This window comes from Podarcis bocagei, assembly GCF_964188305.1.
Source record: "Podarcis bocagei genome assembly, chromosome: 8".
Lineage (NCBI taxonomy): Eukaryota > Metazoa > Chordata > Lepidosauria > Squamata > Lacertidae > Podarcis > Podarcis bocagei.
The window spans coordinates 2,895,536-2,914,442 of NC_138133.1; the positions used below are offsets into that span (position 1 = coordinate 2,895,536).

The 18,907-nt window shown below is 40.6% G+C and overlaps 1 protein-coding gene across 8 annotated transcripts in view; it reads left to right on the forward strand.

Moving 5' to 3' along the window:
• Nucleotides 1–18,907, forward strand: part of RALGAPA2 (Ral GTPase activating protein catalytic subunit alpha 2) — a 200,169-nt gene that overhangs the window by 88,844 nt on the left and 92,418 nt on the right. For all 8 annotated transcript variants that reach the window (XR_014011001.1, XM_081205947.1, XM_081205949.1 and 5 more), the window contains one exon: nt 18,325–18,453. Coding sequence is in view for 7 of the 8 variants with exons in the window: in XM_081205947.1 (XP_081062073.1) it covers nt 18,325–18,453 (129 nt within the window). In the remaining variant the exon portion in view is untranslated. The remainder of the gene's footprint in view (nt 1–18,324; nt 18,454–18,907) is intronic.

Sequence of the window (18,907 nt, forward strand, 5' to 3'; positions counted from 1 at the left end):
TCCTCAACAGCACTACAAGGCTCCTGTCCCAGGCTAGCTGGAGCTCTCCTAGGGAATGGGGATAGACTGCAACATTGCATGTCCCACTTGTTCTCTCCACTGCTGAGCTTAGTTAACTGAATTATTAAATCTTTAAAAGGCAAATAAATGCTTAAAATATTTAAAATATACTTTTGTGAATAATTTTGGTTTATCTTCTGACCTATAGGTCAGAAGATATAGGTCTCTGATATTTCCTGAAACATGTTGATATTTGCTGTACCTTGCTTATCCTCAACCTTGCACATTAACCTTAGACACATCAGCCATAAGACTACATAAGACCGCTCACATTACACCCCATTCCAACCCTCATTCTGCCTACTTTCTGCCCACTTCTGGGTCCAGAAGGTCCCGCACGCCAGCGTTCGTGTGTCAGTTGGACACACGCAAACTAAATTAATTCTTAAAATTAGGACCAGAACCACTATAATGCACTGCCCTCAATTCCCATTTCATGGAGCTGGTCCAGCATGATGCCATGGTCCTTGGGGTCAAAAGCTGCAGAGAGACTGAGAAGCAGGAGCCAACCCGCTTGCCCTATCAAAACAAACTGTGTCATCTAAGAATGCTTACAGCTGCCCCACTGCAACTCTCCTCCACCTTGCACAAGAAGCGGATATTTGTGACTGGTCCATAGTTATTCTAGTCCAACGAGTCCAGGGCTGGTGTCTTTAGGGGTGGTCACACCACTGCCACTTTCAAGCCAACAGTCATCACCCCTGTTATGCAGTAAAGTGTTAACCACACTCTGGACCCAACCAGGCAACCCCTCTCTGATAGATTTAATAAACCAGGCAGGGCAGGAGTCAAGAGGGCACATAGACAACTGTATAGCCGCAAGTACCTTGTCCGCATCAGCTGATTGCATGAACTGAAACTAACTCCAAAACAAACACATCACCAGCTATGACACTGGGTACTTCAGGGTCATTTCATAATTCATAAACATTTTAATGGATAACAGAGTTTACCAGTAAAATAGTAAAATTTTATCCTCTAAACCTACCAAGACATAAATTATAATTAAATATTCTAGGAGCTACTCCATGCTCATTCTTCGCTACTTCATTCATCATAGTAGCACTATAAACAACCTTCCCTCGAATGTGTTTCCGCACTAGGCAGATTCAAGAGTTTCCATTTAAACTTTTTATCCACCATAGCTAGAAGCCTGGACGTCTGCGCCCCTGTCCTGAATGCTGGCTACAAGCATTCTTTCTGATAAGTGTCTCTCGCCTACCAGGAGGGCCAGAATTTACTGTTCCATCCCTCTTCCCACACAATTCTTACTAGAATCGCTCCCTCACTCATTTCCCCACACATGATGCCCCAAAAGGACAGCAACCAAAAAGCCATGTCCATTTTCTGTTGCATTCCTTGTAGCAACTCAGTTAAAATAACTTCCCTTTCATTCTAATCTGAAGATGGTAAAATGTGATCTCGTCTTGAACAACAAAAGATACTGTCAGGGGTTCAGGAGCAGAGGCACAGGAAAGGGAGGAAACAGAGAGCGAGGGGGAGGAATCCGAAGGAAATATGAGCAATGACAGCGGCCCGAGATCTCCGAGTCTTTCCAGTGAATCGGAGGATTCACAGAAAGGGGCGCCAGTGGTCAGAACAAGGGGGGAGCCTAGGGGGACACACCAGGAAGAAGGGACCAGAGGAGACTCGGAGAGCAGCAGTTGGAAATCGGGACCAGCTTCCCCACCAGAGCACAGTAGGGGGGAGGGGTCGCAGGCATCGGGAGCTGGCGGCTCGCCGCAAGCGGGAAGGCAGGAGTTAGGATTGGCCACACCTCCATCGGGGAGCGAGGAAACGGTCAAGAGGAAGGTCGAAGGCTGCGCGCGCGCGCCAAGTTCAAATGCACAGGAAGGCGGCACAGTAAGCAGTCCGGATAGGGAGCCAGGTCCTAAAGCCCGCCGCAAAGAGGGAGCAGAGTCCGGGGGGTCGGTGTCAGAAGAGTCCAGGAAGGAAGAGACCACGGGGGGTAGAGGGACCCAGAGGAGGAGGGAAAGACGGAAGAGGTGGAGTAAGGCTAGAGTATTAAGTTGGTGTACAGGAGGCGGAGACTCAGACGGAGCTTCGCCGGTCTAGCTTCTAAGACGTAGAGCTGCACGCTGCGGCTTGAAAATGGAACTTGTAACTCAATAAAGACTTTTGTACAGTAATACCGGCTAGCGTGGTCCTCTGTGAGCTGGGACCTGGAAGCAGCTCTGACAGATACCCTCCAATGTTTCTACGTTGCAGTAAATATGAGATGACTGTGAACACTATCCTACTTTGTGCCTTTAGTAAATTTTCTATTTGGTGTGTGGGGTGAATTTAGCAAAATAATTTTCATCTATATGAATAATTTTTGGCAGTTTGTATACTTGTTGATATGTAAAAGCAACAACAACCCAACACCCTTTTACCTATTGTTTTACTTTATTTGTTTATTTAATACCCATCCTTCACCACAAGGTCCAACAACATTATTTTAAATGTGGTATAAACAGTTATGTTGTAAAATCATTTATCATTTTGTATTAGAATAATTTTAAATGGCAATCAGTATATGCTGGTTATGTGTGTGAGTAGTGTGTAGTTGTAATAGCTATTTAATACCTTGTTGCTTTCATTTTTATTCCCAACCCGTGTACTCTGAGGTAGTTTATGAAGTAATCTTGACATACCAAATTACTTTGGAGGAGTCATTTGGTTTGTGCTCCATAATTCTGTCCAGTGGTAACCTTGTGCTGGTGAATTGCATGTAAGGGCTTTCTGACCTTTTTTTTTCTTTTTTCCCCAATGCGGATGATATGGAGGCTTTGTGATGCTTGGGAAGAACTCATAGCTGATTTTCTTTTTCTTTCTGCCATTTCTTCATTTACTCTAGCAACAAGCTTTATACAGTGGTGCCTCGCAAGACGAAATTAATCCGTTCCGCGAGCCTCTTCGTCTAGCGGTTTTTTCGTCTTGCGAAGCAACCCTATTAGCGGCTTAGCGCTATTAGCGGTTTAGCGGCTAGTAAAGGCTTAGCGGCTATTAAAGGCTTAGCGGATTAGTGGCTAAAAGGCTATTAGCGGCTTAGCGGCTTAGAAAAAGGGGGGGAGCGGGGAAAAATCGGAACACTCGCAAGACGTTTTTGTCTTGCAAAGCAAGCCCATAGGGAAAATCGTCTTGCGAAGCAGCTCAAAAACGGAAAACCCTTTCGTCTAGAGGGTTTTCCGTCTTGCGAGGCATTCGTCTTGCGGGGCACCACTGTAGTTAGGAGAATATTCCTATGCAATCATTGTAGTATTTGCGTTCTGTTTGAGAAATCATCTGCACTCTTGATCAGATCTAGGACTTAGGGAATTTAAACTGCCAAATTCTGACACCTTGACATCCAAGTTATGCAAATAGCACTTTTTCATAGAATCATAGAATCATAGAGTTGGAAGAGACCACAAGGGCCATCGAGTCCAACCCCCTGCCAAGCAGGAAACAATATATCCATGTAATGCATTGTTTAATTACAATTTGCAAAAAAAAGTCATAGGTGTTTATGTAGTTCAAAATATTTTTATGTATTTCTTTGTAAGGCTCAAGGAAAGAATTGAATCACTTACAGGGTTTAAAATGACATTAATTCTGCAGTGGAAGACTTTCATGTTGGCCTCCTTAGAATTTGCTCCTAACACTGCAGCCTCATGTAATTTACGGCTTGTAATCTATACAAGCAACTTAAGTTAAATGCAGAGGAAATAGCAAATTTTACTTTATATACCTAAAATGCCCAACAATGGAGACAGTGTACATAAAATAGCTAGATTTATTATACAAACTGAGATATGTCAGATAATTTGTCCCACATAATATTTGTTCTTGATAAACCTTTTATCTATATGTTTGGAAGATCTTAACTGGTTTCTTGGGTGTATCATATTTAACAGACTGATTTGCTAGCCATTTTAAATGTTTGCTTTGCTACCATGTCTATCATAGAGGGTTTTTTAAATACTTAAGAACAGCAACAAACAGTTTATGAACTGTGTAGCTTGATCTGAAGTTGAGAAAGTAGAGTGTAGTTCTAAAAATCTCCCCACAGCTGCCACTTAATTTAAATGTCTCATTCCCTTTTTATAAGGAAAATATGCTAAGCTCTTCAGTGACTGAAATTTTGTCCTTTTCTACATAATTAAGGGCAGGAATTAATCTGCAAAAATGCCAGCTTGTTCATGGTGAGGAACAACTCAGAGTCTTTCTGAGGACAGATGGTAGGTTATCAAGTTACATATATACATGGCAATAGGTTGAACAAGAATAGGAAAGGGGTACTTTTATAACTGACCTTTCTGTGAACTTGAATCAAGTGAGAGAATATTTTTAACTGATCTTGCAATATTTTATTTTCATCAGTACTTTGTTAGCAGTATTTATAGACATTTAAAGAGTTCATCCATTTTATTTTGACATAAACAGGAGATCCTTCCTCCCATTTATGACACTACAGAGCATCGTTCTGAATTGCACTAGTTCTTTCTGCCCTTTTCCATAACAACATCTACACTAAATTATACTGCAATTATATAAACAATAGAAATGCTTCCAGACAAATCTCTCATTTTACATTTTCATTTCAGGTAATTGTTGAATAATTTGGAACCATAATGAACCAAAATTATTTTACACATTTATAGATCAATTATGAAAGAGGAAAGAGGGGACCTGTGCAAATTGTAAATCAATTTCTATTGCCATCGCTATGTGCCTTTCTTACAGCTTGTGGTTTTCTAGTTACTGTGTACCTAGCATTCAGTTAAAATGATTGATTTACTAGGCTCTAAGCTTCAAAATGCTGTTTGCTTTTATAGAATTGCATTTTGAAGGAAACAACCTAGTGTATTTGAACTATCTGAGTGTGTGTGTGTGTGTGTGTGTGTGTGGCAAAATCACTTAAGCATAGAACAGATGCTCATGTTGCTGCTTTCCTGTGAGGCAAAATCTTTCCATAATTACCAGTTCACCACATTTTTTCATAAAATGCATTTTTGTAATCATTAAATATTTGAAATGTTCAGCAGAAAGAAGTTGGTTTGGTTAGCTTGACTCAGTCTTAGTCCATAACGTAAATTTGAGCCACAAAGGCTTATCTTTGAGAAAGTCCCCATGAAGGCTTATTTGTGGGTCATATATGCCTTTGACACTTGGAAATGATTAGAACAAACTTTTGAATAATTAGTCAAAGAGGTCCAAAAGAAAATGGTGTATAACTTCCAACCAGGACTAGACTAAAGCTTGCTAAACTCAGGGTAGGTTTGCACAACTGGCTTTATCCCTCAGAAAGGTCATATTTGCAGACATCTTGTGATTATTGATCTAAGTCAGTGGTTTTCAACCAGTATGCCATGGCACCCTGGGGTGCCTTGAATGATGATCAGGGGAGTTGCGGACAACACTGGCCTCTGTCCTTCCCTTCCCTTCCCTTCCCTTCCCTTCCCTTCCCTTCCCTCCCTCCTCTGATGCCCTCTCATGTCTCTGCCTTTCAAGAGCTTGCACAGCTGTCTATTGTAGTAACCCTGGCTATAAGCTCCGCAGGCGAATGGTGCCTCTGGGAGGCACCTCTCTTTGGGGCGGGGGGGGGGGGCAGCTCAGAGACCAGGGACAGCAGCAGCAGCTGCCCAGAGAAGTCCCTAAAACAGGGGAGAGGAGAGGAAGTTGAGGAAGCACAAGGGAAGATGTTCGAAAAAGGGGGAGAGGCTGCCAGCTCTGTAGGCGACATAGCTGGGCTCCTGAGCCCCACAGGGTTCCACAGAAAGAATGCAGTTGATTAAGGGAACCATGGACTCAAAAAGGTTGAAAATCTTTAATCTTAAGTGGAAATGGGTGAATCCAAATCTTCCCACTATCTGTGAATGCCACAACGTACAAATTCAGTAAATCTAATTCTTAAATAATTACTTTCTTTTCATTGGTCTGCAAAATCAGTGTGCACTGAATGCTTCCTACAAGCCTATCGTGTAATTGCGCTCACAATGAGTAAATGGCAAATTCACTTTGTGGTTGGATGTTGCAGCTTTAATTTCTTGGTTTACAGAATTTGAGAATGCATTCAGCTTGATCTGACTTTACTCCTGAGTGCATTTGATGCACTTAATATCCACATGATATTTTAACAAGTGGGGAAAGGATGTTAGAAATCCTCAGACCTTGTTCTGAGTCCTGGGTTACAACCTGTGTCCTGGGTTATAAAATGTCAAAATGCAAATTTCTCTATACAAAAATAATTCCCTGCAGTGAGATGCTGCCTCCAACTACACAAACACCTGATCCCAGACTGATGGGAACTGAACCCCTAGCCACACGGGGGACACAAATCAGCCCTGATTCAACTGAATATCAGAACACCATATCATATTCTGTCAAGGAACATTGCAGGCTGGGGCAGTAAGAAGGGAGACCTAGACCTAAACAATTATTTATGCCAATTTGACTGTTTAGCCCTGCAGGACACCCGGCGTTTAAAAAGTCCCGTACTAGAGGGATTCAGTACCTTTCATGAACCAGCATTCAAAATCAATCCTAATGGTCGCTATCAAGCAGGCTTGACTTTATATATATATATATATATAAAACCTCATTTGACCCCCAAATTAAAATATCCAGCTCCATGCCCTCCTTTATCCCAATCTTTGCTACTCAGTCCATCCAACTCTAACATTTTATTAATTAGCACTTACTTCCCGCCATGTAGAAATAGGAAGGAACTGACAAGCCAATGGTCTCGTCTTTCCAATTGAATGAATGAATGAATCTTTATTTGCGTCAGCCATTGGCCATAGCAATAAAACAATAAAATGATATACAAAGAATAGAAATAAAAAGTCAATTATATAAAATACATTTTAGGGTTTTGAATCAATAGTCAAATAGTGGATCTTATTCTGATTGCCCCAGCTAAAAACCTTGCAACCTTTGCTGTCACCTGCTCATCTTGATCTGCCAAGAGAAAGGACACTGTGGCAGTGGTTGGACAACCCGGAATGGACAATAAAAGAGGGGTGATAATCTCATTCCTCAAGTCTTTATAAAGAGTGCAAGCCAGAAGGGCATGTGCCCCCGATTCGGTACTGCCATCTCCACAGGGACATAAGCGTTTTTTGTGTGGAATCTGTTGGAATCGTCTCTCAAGTACAGCCAAGGGCAATATATTCAATCTTGTGAGAGTAAAAGCGTGTCTATATTTTAGAATTGCTAGGTTATGCAGATAGGGTGCCAGAGAGTCGAAACGGGAAGGTGGAAAATATTCATACCATGGGCAAAATTTCCTTATTGTGGCCAAGTTGTTCTGATGCTCGATATCGTTTAGGCGCTGACAAATTAGACTGTTTGCTTTACTAAAACCCAAAGTGAGTAGCTGTTGTGGTGATAAACCACAAGAGTGAAGTTTTTGTTATATGTTAGTACTGTTAACCAGAGGAATATTGCTTTACCTGAATACATGCCTATATTAATTTTTCCTGGTATCAGAGACTGGTATAACTTTAGTCAAGAATCTGACATACATAGAGTTGGTGATTAAAGGAATTTTCTCTTGTCAGATTAATTGGTGACCCTGTCTAAAGGTTTTTGCCCGGTATTTGCTTGAGGATTGCTCTGTGATTTACTCGTCTGTCTGGCTTCATGTTTGAGGGTCTAATGTTGAATAGTCCTGCCTTGTGCCGGAGGTTAGATGAAGAAGTTCAACTTAACATTGGCACCATGTGCTATAAAAATGTACTAAAACTGACTGTTAAATTTCTGGTTTGCTTTTATCTACTGTTCAACTCTTCAGGTTGCTCTAAAGCTTTAGGAATATAGATTTGTCAAAAATCATTATCAAACAGATTCTTAATTATTTTATGGTTTCTGCCACACAAATAGAATATACTTGGCTCATACCACTGACAAGTGTGCTGTGGTTTTATTTACTTACTTACTTACTTAATTATTTACTTATTTACCTACTTATTTATTTTAAAGGGGTGGTGGTCTTCTTGAATTGATTTTAAAAAATGGCATATGCAAAGCAGGAGATCAAAGTGCCTCTCTTTTTTCAGTACGAAGCTGGGCTATTTTGTTTAATTTAAGTTAGCAGATGTTACATAGCATGCAGACAAATTGGAGAGGATTCCAAGGAGTCAGCAAAGATTAGTCTGAGCTTGTAAAGTGTAGCATATTTATCCTAGTGAAAAGATTATGGTACTTTCCAAAGAGCTAAACTGATGTCATAAACATGAAGGGAGTAATTTTGTGGTCTAGAAGGACAATATTATGCATGAGTCCATAATAATTATTATAGCCAGACCCCATTCATTGACACTATTCCTTAATTGCCCTTCACCATACCATCTCAGGGCAGATTACAACAATATAATATAATATACAGCTTTAGAAACAAGTATTACTTTTATTATTTTTTCAATTTATATAGCACCCTTTAACAGAAGAGCTGTGTACAACATTAGAAACACATTACAGAACTTCAATGATAAAAACATAATAAAAAAAATACTGACTGACAACCAATAATAAAATATTCATCAAAATAAAAGTCCATTCCCCCCACTTTCACAGACCATAGATTATTTAACCTGGCCACAGAATTGTGCACCAGCTGAAGTTTCCAAACCATCTTCAGAAGCAGCTCTACGGATAACACGTTGCAGTAATCTAACCCAGAGCTTAGGTAAAGGTAAAGGGACCCCTGACCATTAAGTCCAGTCGCAGACAACTCTGGGGTTGTGGCGCTCATCTCGCTTTATTGGCCGAGGGAACCGGCATACAGCTTCCAGGTCATGTGGCCAGCATGACTAAGCCACTTCTGGCGAACCAGAGCAGCGCACGGAAATGCCATTTACCTTCCCGCCGGAGCGGTACCTATTTAGCTACTTGCACTTTGATGTGCTTTCGAACTGCTAGGTTGGCAGGAGCAGGGACTGAGCATTGGGATCCCTGTCGTGGGGATTTGAACCACCGACCTTCTGACCGGCAAGCCCTAGGCTCTGTGGTTTAGACCACAGCACCACCCGCATCCCTATCCTAGAGCTTACCAGAGCATAAATAAGAGTAGATAGGCTGTTCCTGTCCTGATAAGGGCACATTTGGGCCATCAGCCAAAGTTGATGAAAGGCACTCCATGCCACTGAGGCTCATTGAGCCTCAAGTGACAGCAAAGGATGCAGGAGTACCCCCAAACCACGTACCCACTCCTTCAGAGGGAGTGTAACTCCAGCAACCTTCCAGCCATCCAGCCTAGGGAACCAGCCACTGATAGTGCCACAGTCTTCTCTGGCTTGAGTTTCAGTTTGTTGGCTCTCATCCAGTCCATTGCTGAGGCCAGACATTAGTCCAGCACATCCACTGCCTCACCTGCAAATATACAAAAGAGAAGTAGAGCTGTGTGTCAGCATATTGCTGACAGCGTACTCCACACCTCCAGATTATCCCTCTCAGTGGTTTCATGTAGGTATTAAACAGGTATTAAACGGCATAGGGAATAAATTGAACTTAGACAGGAAGACTGTGTTTAGCGTCTTGGGAGAATTTTCAGACAGGAGTTAGCTGGAGGGCTGAGTTTGAGAAGCAGAGCTGTGAGGATACCATCTGCTTGGATCTTATTCTAGTCAGGAGGGGAGAGATCTTCTAGGAAGAGAAGACTCCCAAACCAATTAAGAGGGATGTGGTGGTTCCATGGGTCTGCTAGAAGTACCTCAGGAGTGTGATTGATAAGTCGGAAAACTGACAGAAAGTACCACCTTGTTTAAGAACAAAAGTAATAAACTGTAACACCTATGCAACTAACTTAAGGAAGTGAAGTGAAATAACTTGAAATAAGCTAAGCATTTATCAGCAAGTCTGGAAACCTGTAACATCTAACGGAAGAGTAATAACTGAAAATAAGCAACTGAACTTTAAAAGAAGCTGCATGTTTACTACCTTCTCTAGAAACCTGTAACATCCAGTAGATTTAGCATAATTATTAATAAGTTAACTGCTTCCTGAAAGAACTTTATCTCCTGACAAATCATTTGTTTTACCCACTTGGTCCAGATAATAAATCTTTCTTATTTGTTCAACTTCTGCCTGAGTCTCCAAGTATCAAGGTTTTATCCTCACACAGAAACCAATACAATAACCCATGGGGTTTGTAAAGAGTAGGTGGGATCTGCCATTATTAATGGCAGAATGGTGGGATCCGCTATATTTTTGGTAGCAGTGGTGGGATCTGCTACATTTTGGTGGCAGTGGGATCCGCTACAGGTGAACTTACAGCATGCTATTGCATTTTGCTGATACCTCAGGTGTTTCAGTCCTCTCCTTCTCCTCCCTCACTACCGGGAGCAAAGCCTTGTTGCAGCCTAGCCTTATGTCCAAAGCCAGACTCTCTTCAAACCACAAGCTTTGTTCTTGGCTTGTCCATTGCAGCTGACTTCTCTCCCCTTCTTTCTTTCTTCCTCACCTTCTCCTTCCCAATGCTCCTTGTTTCTGGACTGAGTTAGTTATTTTGTTTCTGGAGTAGTTAATACTACCAGTATTAACCAGTGTGGTGTAGTGGTTAAGAGCGGTAGTCTCGTAATCTGGTGAACTGGGTTCGCTTCCCCGCTCCTCCACCTGCAGCTGCTGGGTGACCTTGGGCCAGTCACACTTCTCTGAAGTCTCTCAGTCTGACTCACCTCACAGAGGGTTTGTTGTGGGGGAGGAAGGGAAAGGAGATTGTTAGCCACTTTGAGACTCCTTAAAGGAGTGATTTAATTCATAAAGACCAGGGAGGTTTCTTGCCAGGTAGGCAATTGAAGGATAATGTGAGACATGTTATTAATATATTGGAATACCTGGAAGTAAGAAATGATAAACCAGCCATACTGATGTTCTTCGATGCTGAAAAAGCATTTGATAATGTATCCTGGTCATTTATGAAGAAGAGTATAGAAAAGATGGGGATCTGTGGCACCTTTTTAAGAGGAATTGAGGAAATTTACTCAGAGCAGAAAGCAAAATTAATTGTGAACAACACCTTAACAGACTCATTTGACATTACAAAGGGTACCAGACAAGGCTGCCAACTATCTCCGCTGCTTTTTATCAGTGTATTAGAAGTACTAATAAATTGCCTGAGAGGAAGAACAGAGATAAAAGGGGTCAAAATAGGCGCCAAAGAATTCAAACTGAAGGCCTACGCGGATGACTTGGTATTAACCTTAGAAGAACCTCAAGAAAGTGTAAAAATAGCATTGGAAGAAATGGGAAAATTTGGGCAACTGGCAGGATTTAAATTGAATAAGACAAAGACGAAAATGTTAGGCAAACATTTAGAAAAAAGTGAAGTAGAAAGGTTAGAACAAGAAACTGAAATCAAGGTGGTCAAAAAAAGTTAAATATTTGGGAATTTGGATGTCGGCAAAGAACATAAACTTATTCAGTGACAATTACCAACCAGTCTGGAAGGAGATTAAAAGAGATTTAGAAATATGGGACAGACTAAAGCTGTCAATGACTGGAAGAATGTCAGTGATCAAAATGAACTTATTACCGAAAATGGTATTTTTGTTCCAGACAATCCCGATAATAAGAGGTTTAAGACAATTTAAAGAGTGGCAAAAGACTCTCTCGCGTTTTATATGGCAAGGGAGAAGACCAAGGATCAAATTTAAAATACTGACAGATAAGAAAGAAAGAGGGGGGTTCGCTGTACCTGATCTGAAACTCTATTATGAAGCAGCGCGTTTATGTTGGATAAAGGAGTGGATAACCCAGGAGAACCCAGATTTGTTAGATTTGGAGGGGCACAACAATAGATTTGGATGGCACTCCTATCTTAGGTATGGTAAGGCAAAAGTGCATAAAGGGTTTACAAATCATGTGATAAGGGGTGCTCTATTTGAAGTCTGGGACAGAAACAAGAATTTGTTGGAAAGGAAAACACCGTGGTGGGTGTCACCAATTGATATGTTAACAGTTAAAAAACTGAACATAGAAGGGAAAGGGGCCACCTATGAGGAGATTCTGATGAAGGCCGAAAAAGGTTGGAAATTGAAGCCTTATGATTGTATTCCTGGAAAATTGACAGGATGGTTACAACACCATCAAGTCAATGATGTTTTTAAAGAGGACAAAAAATTAGGATTTGAAGACAAAAAATCGAAATTTCAAATAGACATTATAGAAAGTAAGTCTAAACTACTTTCAAAAATGTATAATCTCCTATTAGAATGGAATACAAAAGACGAACTTATAAAAGAGGCTATGATAAAATGGGCTATTGATCTAGGACACAACATAGACTATGATGTATGGGCCAAACTCTGGAATGAGAGTATAAAATTCACCGCTTGTTCTGCCTTAAAAGAGAATGTTATGAAGATGGTCTATCGTTGGTATCTTACTCCCATCAAATTGGCAAAAATGTACAGAACTAGTAGTAAAACTTGCTGGAAATGCAAGGAAAAGGATGGCGACTTCTTTCATATGTGGTGGTCATGTAATAAATTAAAAGAGTTCTGGGAATTGATTTATAACGAGTTAAAAAAGATGTTTAAGTATAGCTTTCCCAAAAAGCCGGAAGAATTCTTGCTAGGTTTGGTGGGAGAAGATATTAAGAAGACTGATCAAAGATTATATTTGTACGCAACAACAGCAGCTAGAGTTCTGATAGCTCAAAAGTGGAAGCAACAGGAGATGCCGACAATAGGCAAATGGCAGATAAAGCTGGTTGAATACGCTGAGGTGGCTAAATTGACACACAGAATTCGCAATCAGGAGGAGACAAAGTACCAAAAAGAATGGTGTAAATTTTTGATCTATATAAGTGAGAACTGTACAAAATTGAAAACTTTGGCAGGATTGAAGTAAATCTTATGTCATGTTGTAATATGTAATCAAAGAAACTGTGAACTATAGAATAGAATAGGAAAACTGATGGAAGCGAAGGACAGAAGTCAACAGCTCTATGGAGCATAAAGTAGGATATATGTAATAAGATTTGATGTTTTACTGGTGTTGGTGGGTGATCTTAAATCTCAATAAAAATTATTTATTAAAAAAAAGAGAGACTCCTTAAAGGGAGTGAAAGGCGGTATATCAAATCCAAACTCTTCTTCTTCTTCTTACTCTGTGGAAAAGCACCCACCCGTGTCTCTTTAAAGGGAAATATTTTTCTATTTTCGAAGCAAGACTTGTCAGATTCATAAGAATCCAGAGAACTGGTGGTTGTGGAAAGTGGGAAGTCACTTTTAGTTGAGTAGTCAGCCACCTGGTTAAAGCCAGGACCTTTCACCTTTTAGACAAGTGGAAGGATTATCTTAAACAACTAAATCCTTCTTGAAACATCCAAGCCTATCTAGTTGCTTGGCAACTAGTCCAAAAAGCATGATATAAAGGGTTCCTCCAGTTCCTTCTAATCTAGGACATTTAACTGCTACATCTTAGTCCCCTTTCCCATCTCTACCTTTTCTATTTCCATAATCATGGCCACCTCTGGCTCTCACTTACTACTTTACAAGTAACCTTTTCCCCTTCCTGGGTCTTTTGCTGTATATAGAAAAGTGGGATCTCTAAACCTCTACCTCATAACTCCATCCTTAGGAGACTTTCTGCCTCTAGCCTTTCTCCTTTGTTTATGCAACAGTAAATAAGCATATGTTCCAGACAACATGTGGGTGGGTTAACCTGTGCCTTGTATTATTAATCCTTTTTACTCTATCTTTAAATGCTGCTGTTGCTTCTAAATCATTGTATATTGGCACGAGCTTATCCCTAAACACAACTACCCTTTTGTTAAAAAATATTGCAATGACTACAATGGTGTGATTCTTGTTACCCTAGCAAGTTCCCTAATAATGGTCATTGCTAAATTTCTCAAAATTAGCAGTGTTAGTACAGCCAGTGCAGTCCTGTGTATGCACAATTAGCTCCTGTTAAAATCCCGAGAATCTTATTGATAATTTCACAAATTAGTATTTTATGTGAACAGGTGTGCAGAATACATGTTTGTGCACATGTGGGTCCAGACACACTAACAGACCTGAAAGACTATAATGCACAGAATGTCTTGTGTCACCTTTATGACTTGAACCTTTAAAGATGTTGAGCCAGAACTTATTTCTTTGGTGTTTATTATAAATGTGTATCCTGATTTTCTATTGTCATGCTTAAGGCAGGTAAAATAATTCCCCCAAGATATAACTGTGGCAATACATAAGTACAAAATTATAAGGATCAATACAGTGGTGCCTCGCAAGACGAAATTAATTCGTTCTGCAAGTTTTTTCTTCTTGCGAGTTTTTCGTCTTGCGAAGCACGGTTTCCCATAGGAATGCATTGAAAATCAATCAATGCGTTCCTATGGAGACCGTCCGGGGACAGAGGGGAATGGCCGCGCGCCTTCCCCTCTGTCCCCTCTTTTGAAGCAAGGGGCGGAGGGGAGAAGATCGCTTCTCCCCGTTGCCGCCCCTTGGTTCAAAAGGGGTCCGGGGACAGAGGGGAATGGCCGCGCGCCTTCCCCTCTGTCCCCGGAGATTGCGGGGCAAGCTTCGTTTTGTGAAGCAAGCCCATAGGGAAATTCGTCTTGCGAAGCAACTCGAAAACGAAAAAACCTTTCGTCTCGCGAGGCGTTCGTCTTGCGGGGCACCACTGTATAAAAATCTTACAGCAATTCATAATAATGACAAAAGAGGAAGTATCACCCCTTGTCTGCTGCTGCCAGTTATTGGTGTTGAATAGCCACAACTTAGATGGTAAATGGAGGACCATCCTGGGTTTTGGCCATGGAAGTAACAGGGTGCATTTCAGTGGGTCCTAGACAGGAGAACATCCTGGTGAATTGTGTCCATTGGTCCTTTATCTTTCAACAAAATTATCGGATGACTAAAAGATAATGGGATTTAAAGAAAAAGTTGAAAGACTTGAGCCCTATTATCTCTCTGTGTGTGTGTCTTTTAAAATGAAGAGGTAAAGTTTTTTGAATGCTGAAAGATGTGGCTTCACCTGATTCTACTTGGGTATGTTCCAGAATATTTCTGGTAAAATTCAAAGAGTTGAAAATAGTTTTTCGTTATGTGGACACAACTTTCATGAAAATAGAGCAAGGGTTAGTACTTACTAATCTTTAAAAAATCTACTCTCTGTTGTCTTTCATCCCAAGATTCATGAGTCTTTTTATTGCAGCATATGTCAATAGAGATGTCGTCCCATCTGCTGCTGCATGGCTTGTTCAGACACTAGGCGCACAACACAATACTTACCTCTCAGTAATTACAGGTGTGTTGTGAGGAGCCCAATGCATTAATCAGCCCCTTAATTATGGAAAAGGTGGGTCTTTTGTTCTGTTTTCAGAGCAGGAGTTTACCAGCCACTTTATGAGCTCCAGCATCCATCTGCTCATTCTTTTAGAATGTTTGCATTGACTGATATTGCCTTTAAAATGTATTGTGGGAAGTGATTAAAACCAGTTTGAACATTAACCTGTGTAGTGTTTCAAAGGTGAAAATGCTCCCTGCAATGATGCTAAAATGTGTTTACCTTTTAAACAATATTTGTGTAAAAACATGTATCAGGTTGGCTTATGATACTATAAGATGAGGTTTTGCAATCTTCATGCTTCAGCTATACAACGTAGCAATGTTGTGTAATATTCTAATATTTCCTGAGGAGCAAATGTCATATGTAAGACCTGGAGACTGCTTACACATTGGAAAACTTAATTCAGAGGAGGAGAACATAATTTTTTGACATGATTTTACTACGCAAACTGATTTTTATGTGAGATTCTCATTTCAGAAGGAGTTTTCTTAATGTTTTTCTTGTAATGTGTATTTTTCTTTTTCTTCATTCCTTGCTCTGTAATATGACTCTGGCATAGGCAGTGAAACTGATTTTGGATGTAGGGAGTAGCAGTGCAGAATTCTTTTTTTAAAAATAAAATAAAATAAGAACAAAACAAAAAACACAAACTAGTCCCTTTACTTAATACCTTTATCTTTATCCTATCTTAGACAAGTGAATGTTTTTCTGATATGGGTGGTACTCCTGGTCAGTAAGAGGCTGAATAAAATCAAAACTGTTGGTGGCAAAACTGGTACCCAGTAAGTCCTCCTTTTCAGTTTGGAGCAGTTTCTTGCCCCCTCCATGCTCCGTTTCAAATAGTCTCCCTGTTAAACAGGGTCTGCTGGCCTTTCTTTTCAGGAGCAAGAAGCAGAACTTGAGCAGAACCTGGAAGAGCTAGTTAACCATGATGAATGGACAGCTCCTTGAAGGATTTCAAGAGGCAAAGCATGTTGTAGGTGTACTAATGCCCTCTGTTCACCAATTTTCACTCCCCCCCCTTTTATTTTTTATCTTGAGGTGGACAAAGAGATCCCAGATTGCTAGGCACTGAAGTCATAAGAACATAAGAAGAACTTTGCTGTGTTCAAACAAAGGTCCATGTAGTCCAGCATTCTGTTCTCACAGGGGAAGCCTGCAAACAGGACCTGAGTGCAATTGTCCTCTTCCCTCCACCTTAAGATTTCAAGCAACACTGCCTCCAACAGTGGAGGTAGAACATAGCCATTATGACTAGTAGACATCTTAAGGCAGCCCTGTTCAGGGAAGTTTTTAATATATAACGCTTTACTGTTTTTAACACTGATTGGGAGCCGCCCAGAGTGGCTGGGGAAACTCAGCCAGATGGGCGGGGTATAAATAATAAATTATTATTATTATAATTATTATTATTATAGACACTGATAGTACTATCATCCATGAATTTTTCTAATCCTCTCTTTAAAGTACAAGTTCTTGGAGCAGTCAGAACAGAAGCAGACCTCAGTGAAAAGAAGAACATGACATGGGCTGTGAATAGCTGTACAGACAATAAAGTTAACAGACTACACAAGGCAAATGGACATCATTGATTCCATAACTCAGTGGTACATGCCTGCAAAGCAGAAAGTTTCTGGTTCAGCTTCTGCCAAATCCAGTTAACAGGATCATAGGAAATACCTCTGCCTAAAATCCTGGAGAACTGCTTCCAGTCAGAGTAGATAATGTCCACACATTGTTGTTCAACATCTTTATAAATGACTTGAATGAAGGTATTGAGAGGATACTCATCAAATTTGCAGATGACGCCAAACTGGGAGGTGTAGCCAACGCTAGGGAATATAGAATTGGGATTCAGAATGACCTTAACAGATTGGAGAACTGGGCTGAAATTCACAACATGAATTTCAGTAGGGACAAATGTAAGGTTCTGTACCCAGCTGCACAAATATAAGATGGGGGACACCTGGGTACACATGTGAAAAGGATCATGGGGTCTTAGTAGACCACAAGCATAAGATGAGCCAACAGTGTGATGCAGCAGCAAAAGAAGCTAATGCCAATCTAGGCTGCAGCAACAAATTATAGTGTCGCAATCAAGGGAATTCATAGTACCTAACTATTGTGCCTTGGTCAGACCACCCTTGGAGTACTGTGTCCAGTTCTGGGTGTCACAATTTAAGAAGGATAAGCTGGAATGTGTGCAGCTTGAAGGTGATAGCCACCTTCAAATATCTAAAAGGCTGTCACATGAAGGATGGAGCAAGCTTGTTTTCTCTTGTTCTGGGGGCTAGGACCCAAGCCAATGGCCTTTATAAGAAAGAAGATTCCAACTAAACATCAGGAAAAAATTTCTGATAGTAAGAGCTGTTTGACAGTGGAACAGACTCCTTCGGAAGGTGGATGACTCTCCTTCATGAGTTACTACTTTGGCAATCTTTTTTCCACTATGTATCTCTGTGTGCTGCAGGTAGAATGAGTTTATAAGTTTTTGTGGCTCCTGTTTTTGTAACTTCTGATTTCGCTCATGAAGCTCATAGCAAAAATGCTTCATTTTCTCATTAAAGCCGTTCCTATGTAATCTTTCCCTTTCTCCTCTTCCAATCATTAAAAGAATTTGATGGCCATCTGTCATGTATGATCTAGCTGAGATTCCTTCATTGCAGGGGGTGAGACCTGGTGTCCCTTCCAACTGTACAGTTCTATGATTCTATTGCTGTACTACATGAACAAACAGCCTGACCAATAAGGCAGATTTCTACATTCTTCCTGGGTCCATCTAAGTATGGGTCAGCTGCTTTTCAACTCAAATGCTGGATCTAGGCTAGTAAAAGAAGGAAGAATCCTTTTATTATTAATGTTTGAAACCATTGCATGGGTATGGAATAATGACACTGCTGTCAATTGGAAAAGTTCTTCGTGTTTGTAACTAATCTGGCCTTAACAAGTTCAAAAATTTAAACTTTTTCTCCTTTTCAGGATGTTTTAAATACTGTGATCAGACACTGCCCCCCCTGCTTTTTCTTCTTGGGTTTACCTGGCTTCACTTTGCTAATAGGAGACTTCATAACAGCTGCATCCAGAGTCCTGAGTACAAACATGTTGGAGGTAAGTATGGCAATGTTCGGTGTCCTGTTCCTATGAGAGTGCACAATTGTTAGCAAGGTTCAGATTTCTCTACTCTTAACAGGTGTTGACTCATTAGCACAATGTGAAACTGGGCTCTTGGGGCAGACAGCATGGCAGCTGATGTGTGAAATTGTAGGATAAGGTGACATCCTAGTCTTGCAAAGGTGTTTCATCAAAAGGACAAAATGTGAGAAATCATATCCCCACTAATACTGCAGCACATTTGCACTCAAAAAGCAAGGGTTGGGTTTCAGAATGTTATTAAGTTTTTGTTATACATGAACATTACAAATGTGTACTGGCATATGTGCTGTAAAGGATTGGAGCAAGGAGTGGTTTTTTTAAAATATCCATGTTAGATACAGTAATAGCCCAAGCATAGTATCACGAGAACTAAATGAACAGGGACGGCCTTACCATTTCTTAGTGCCCA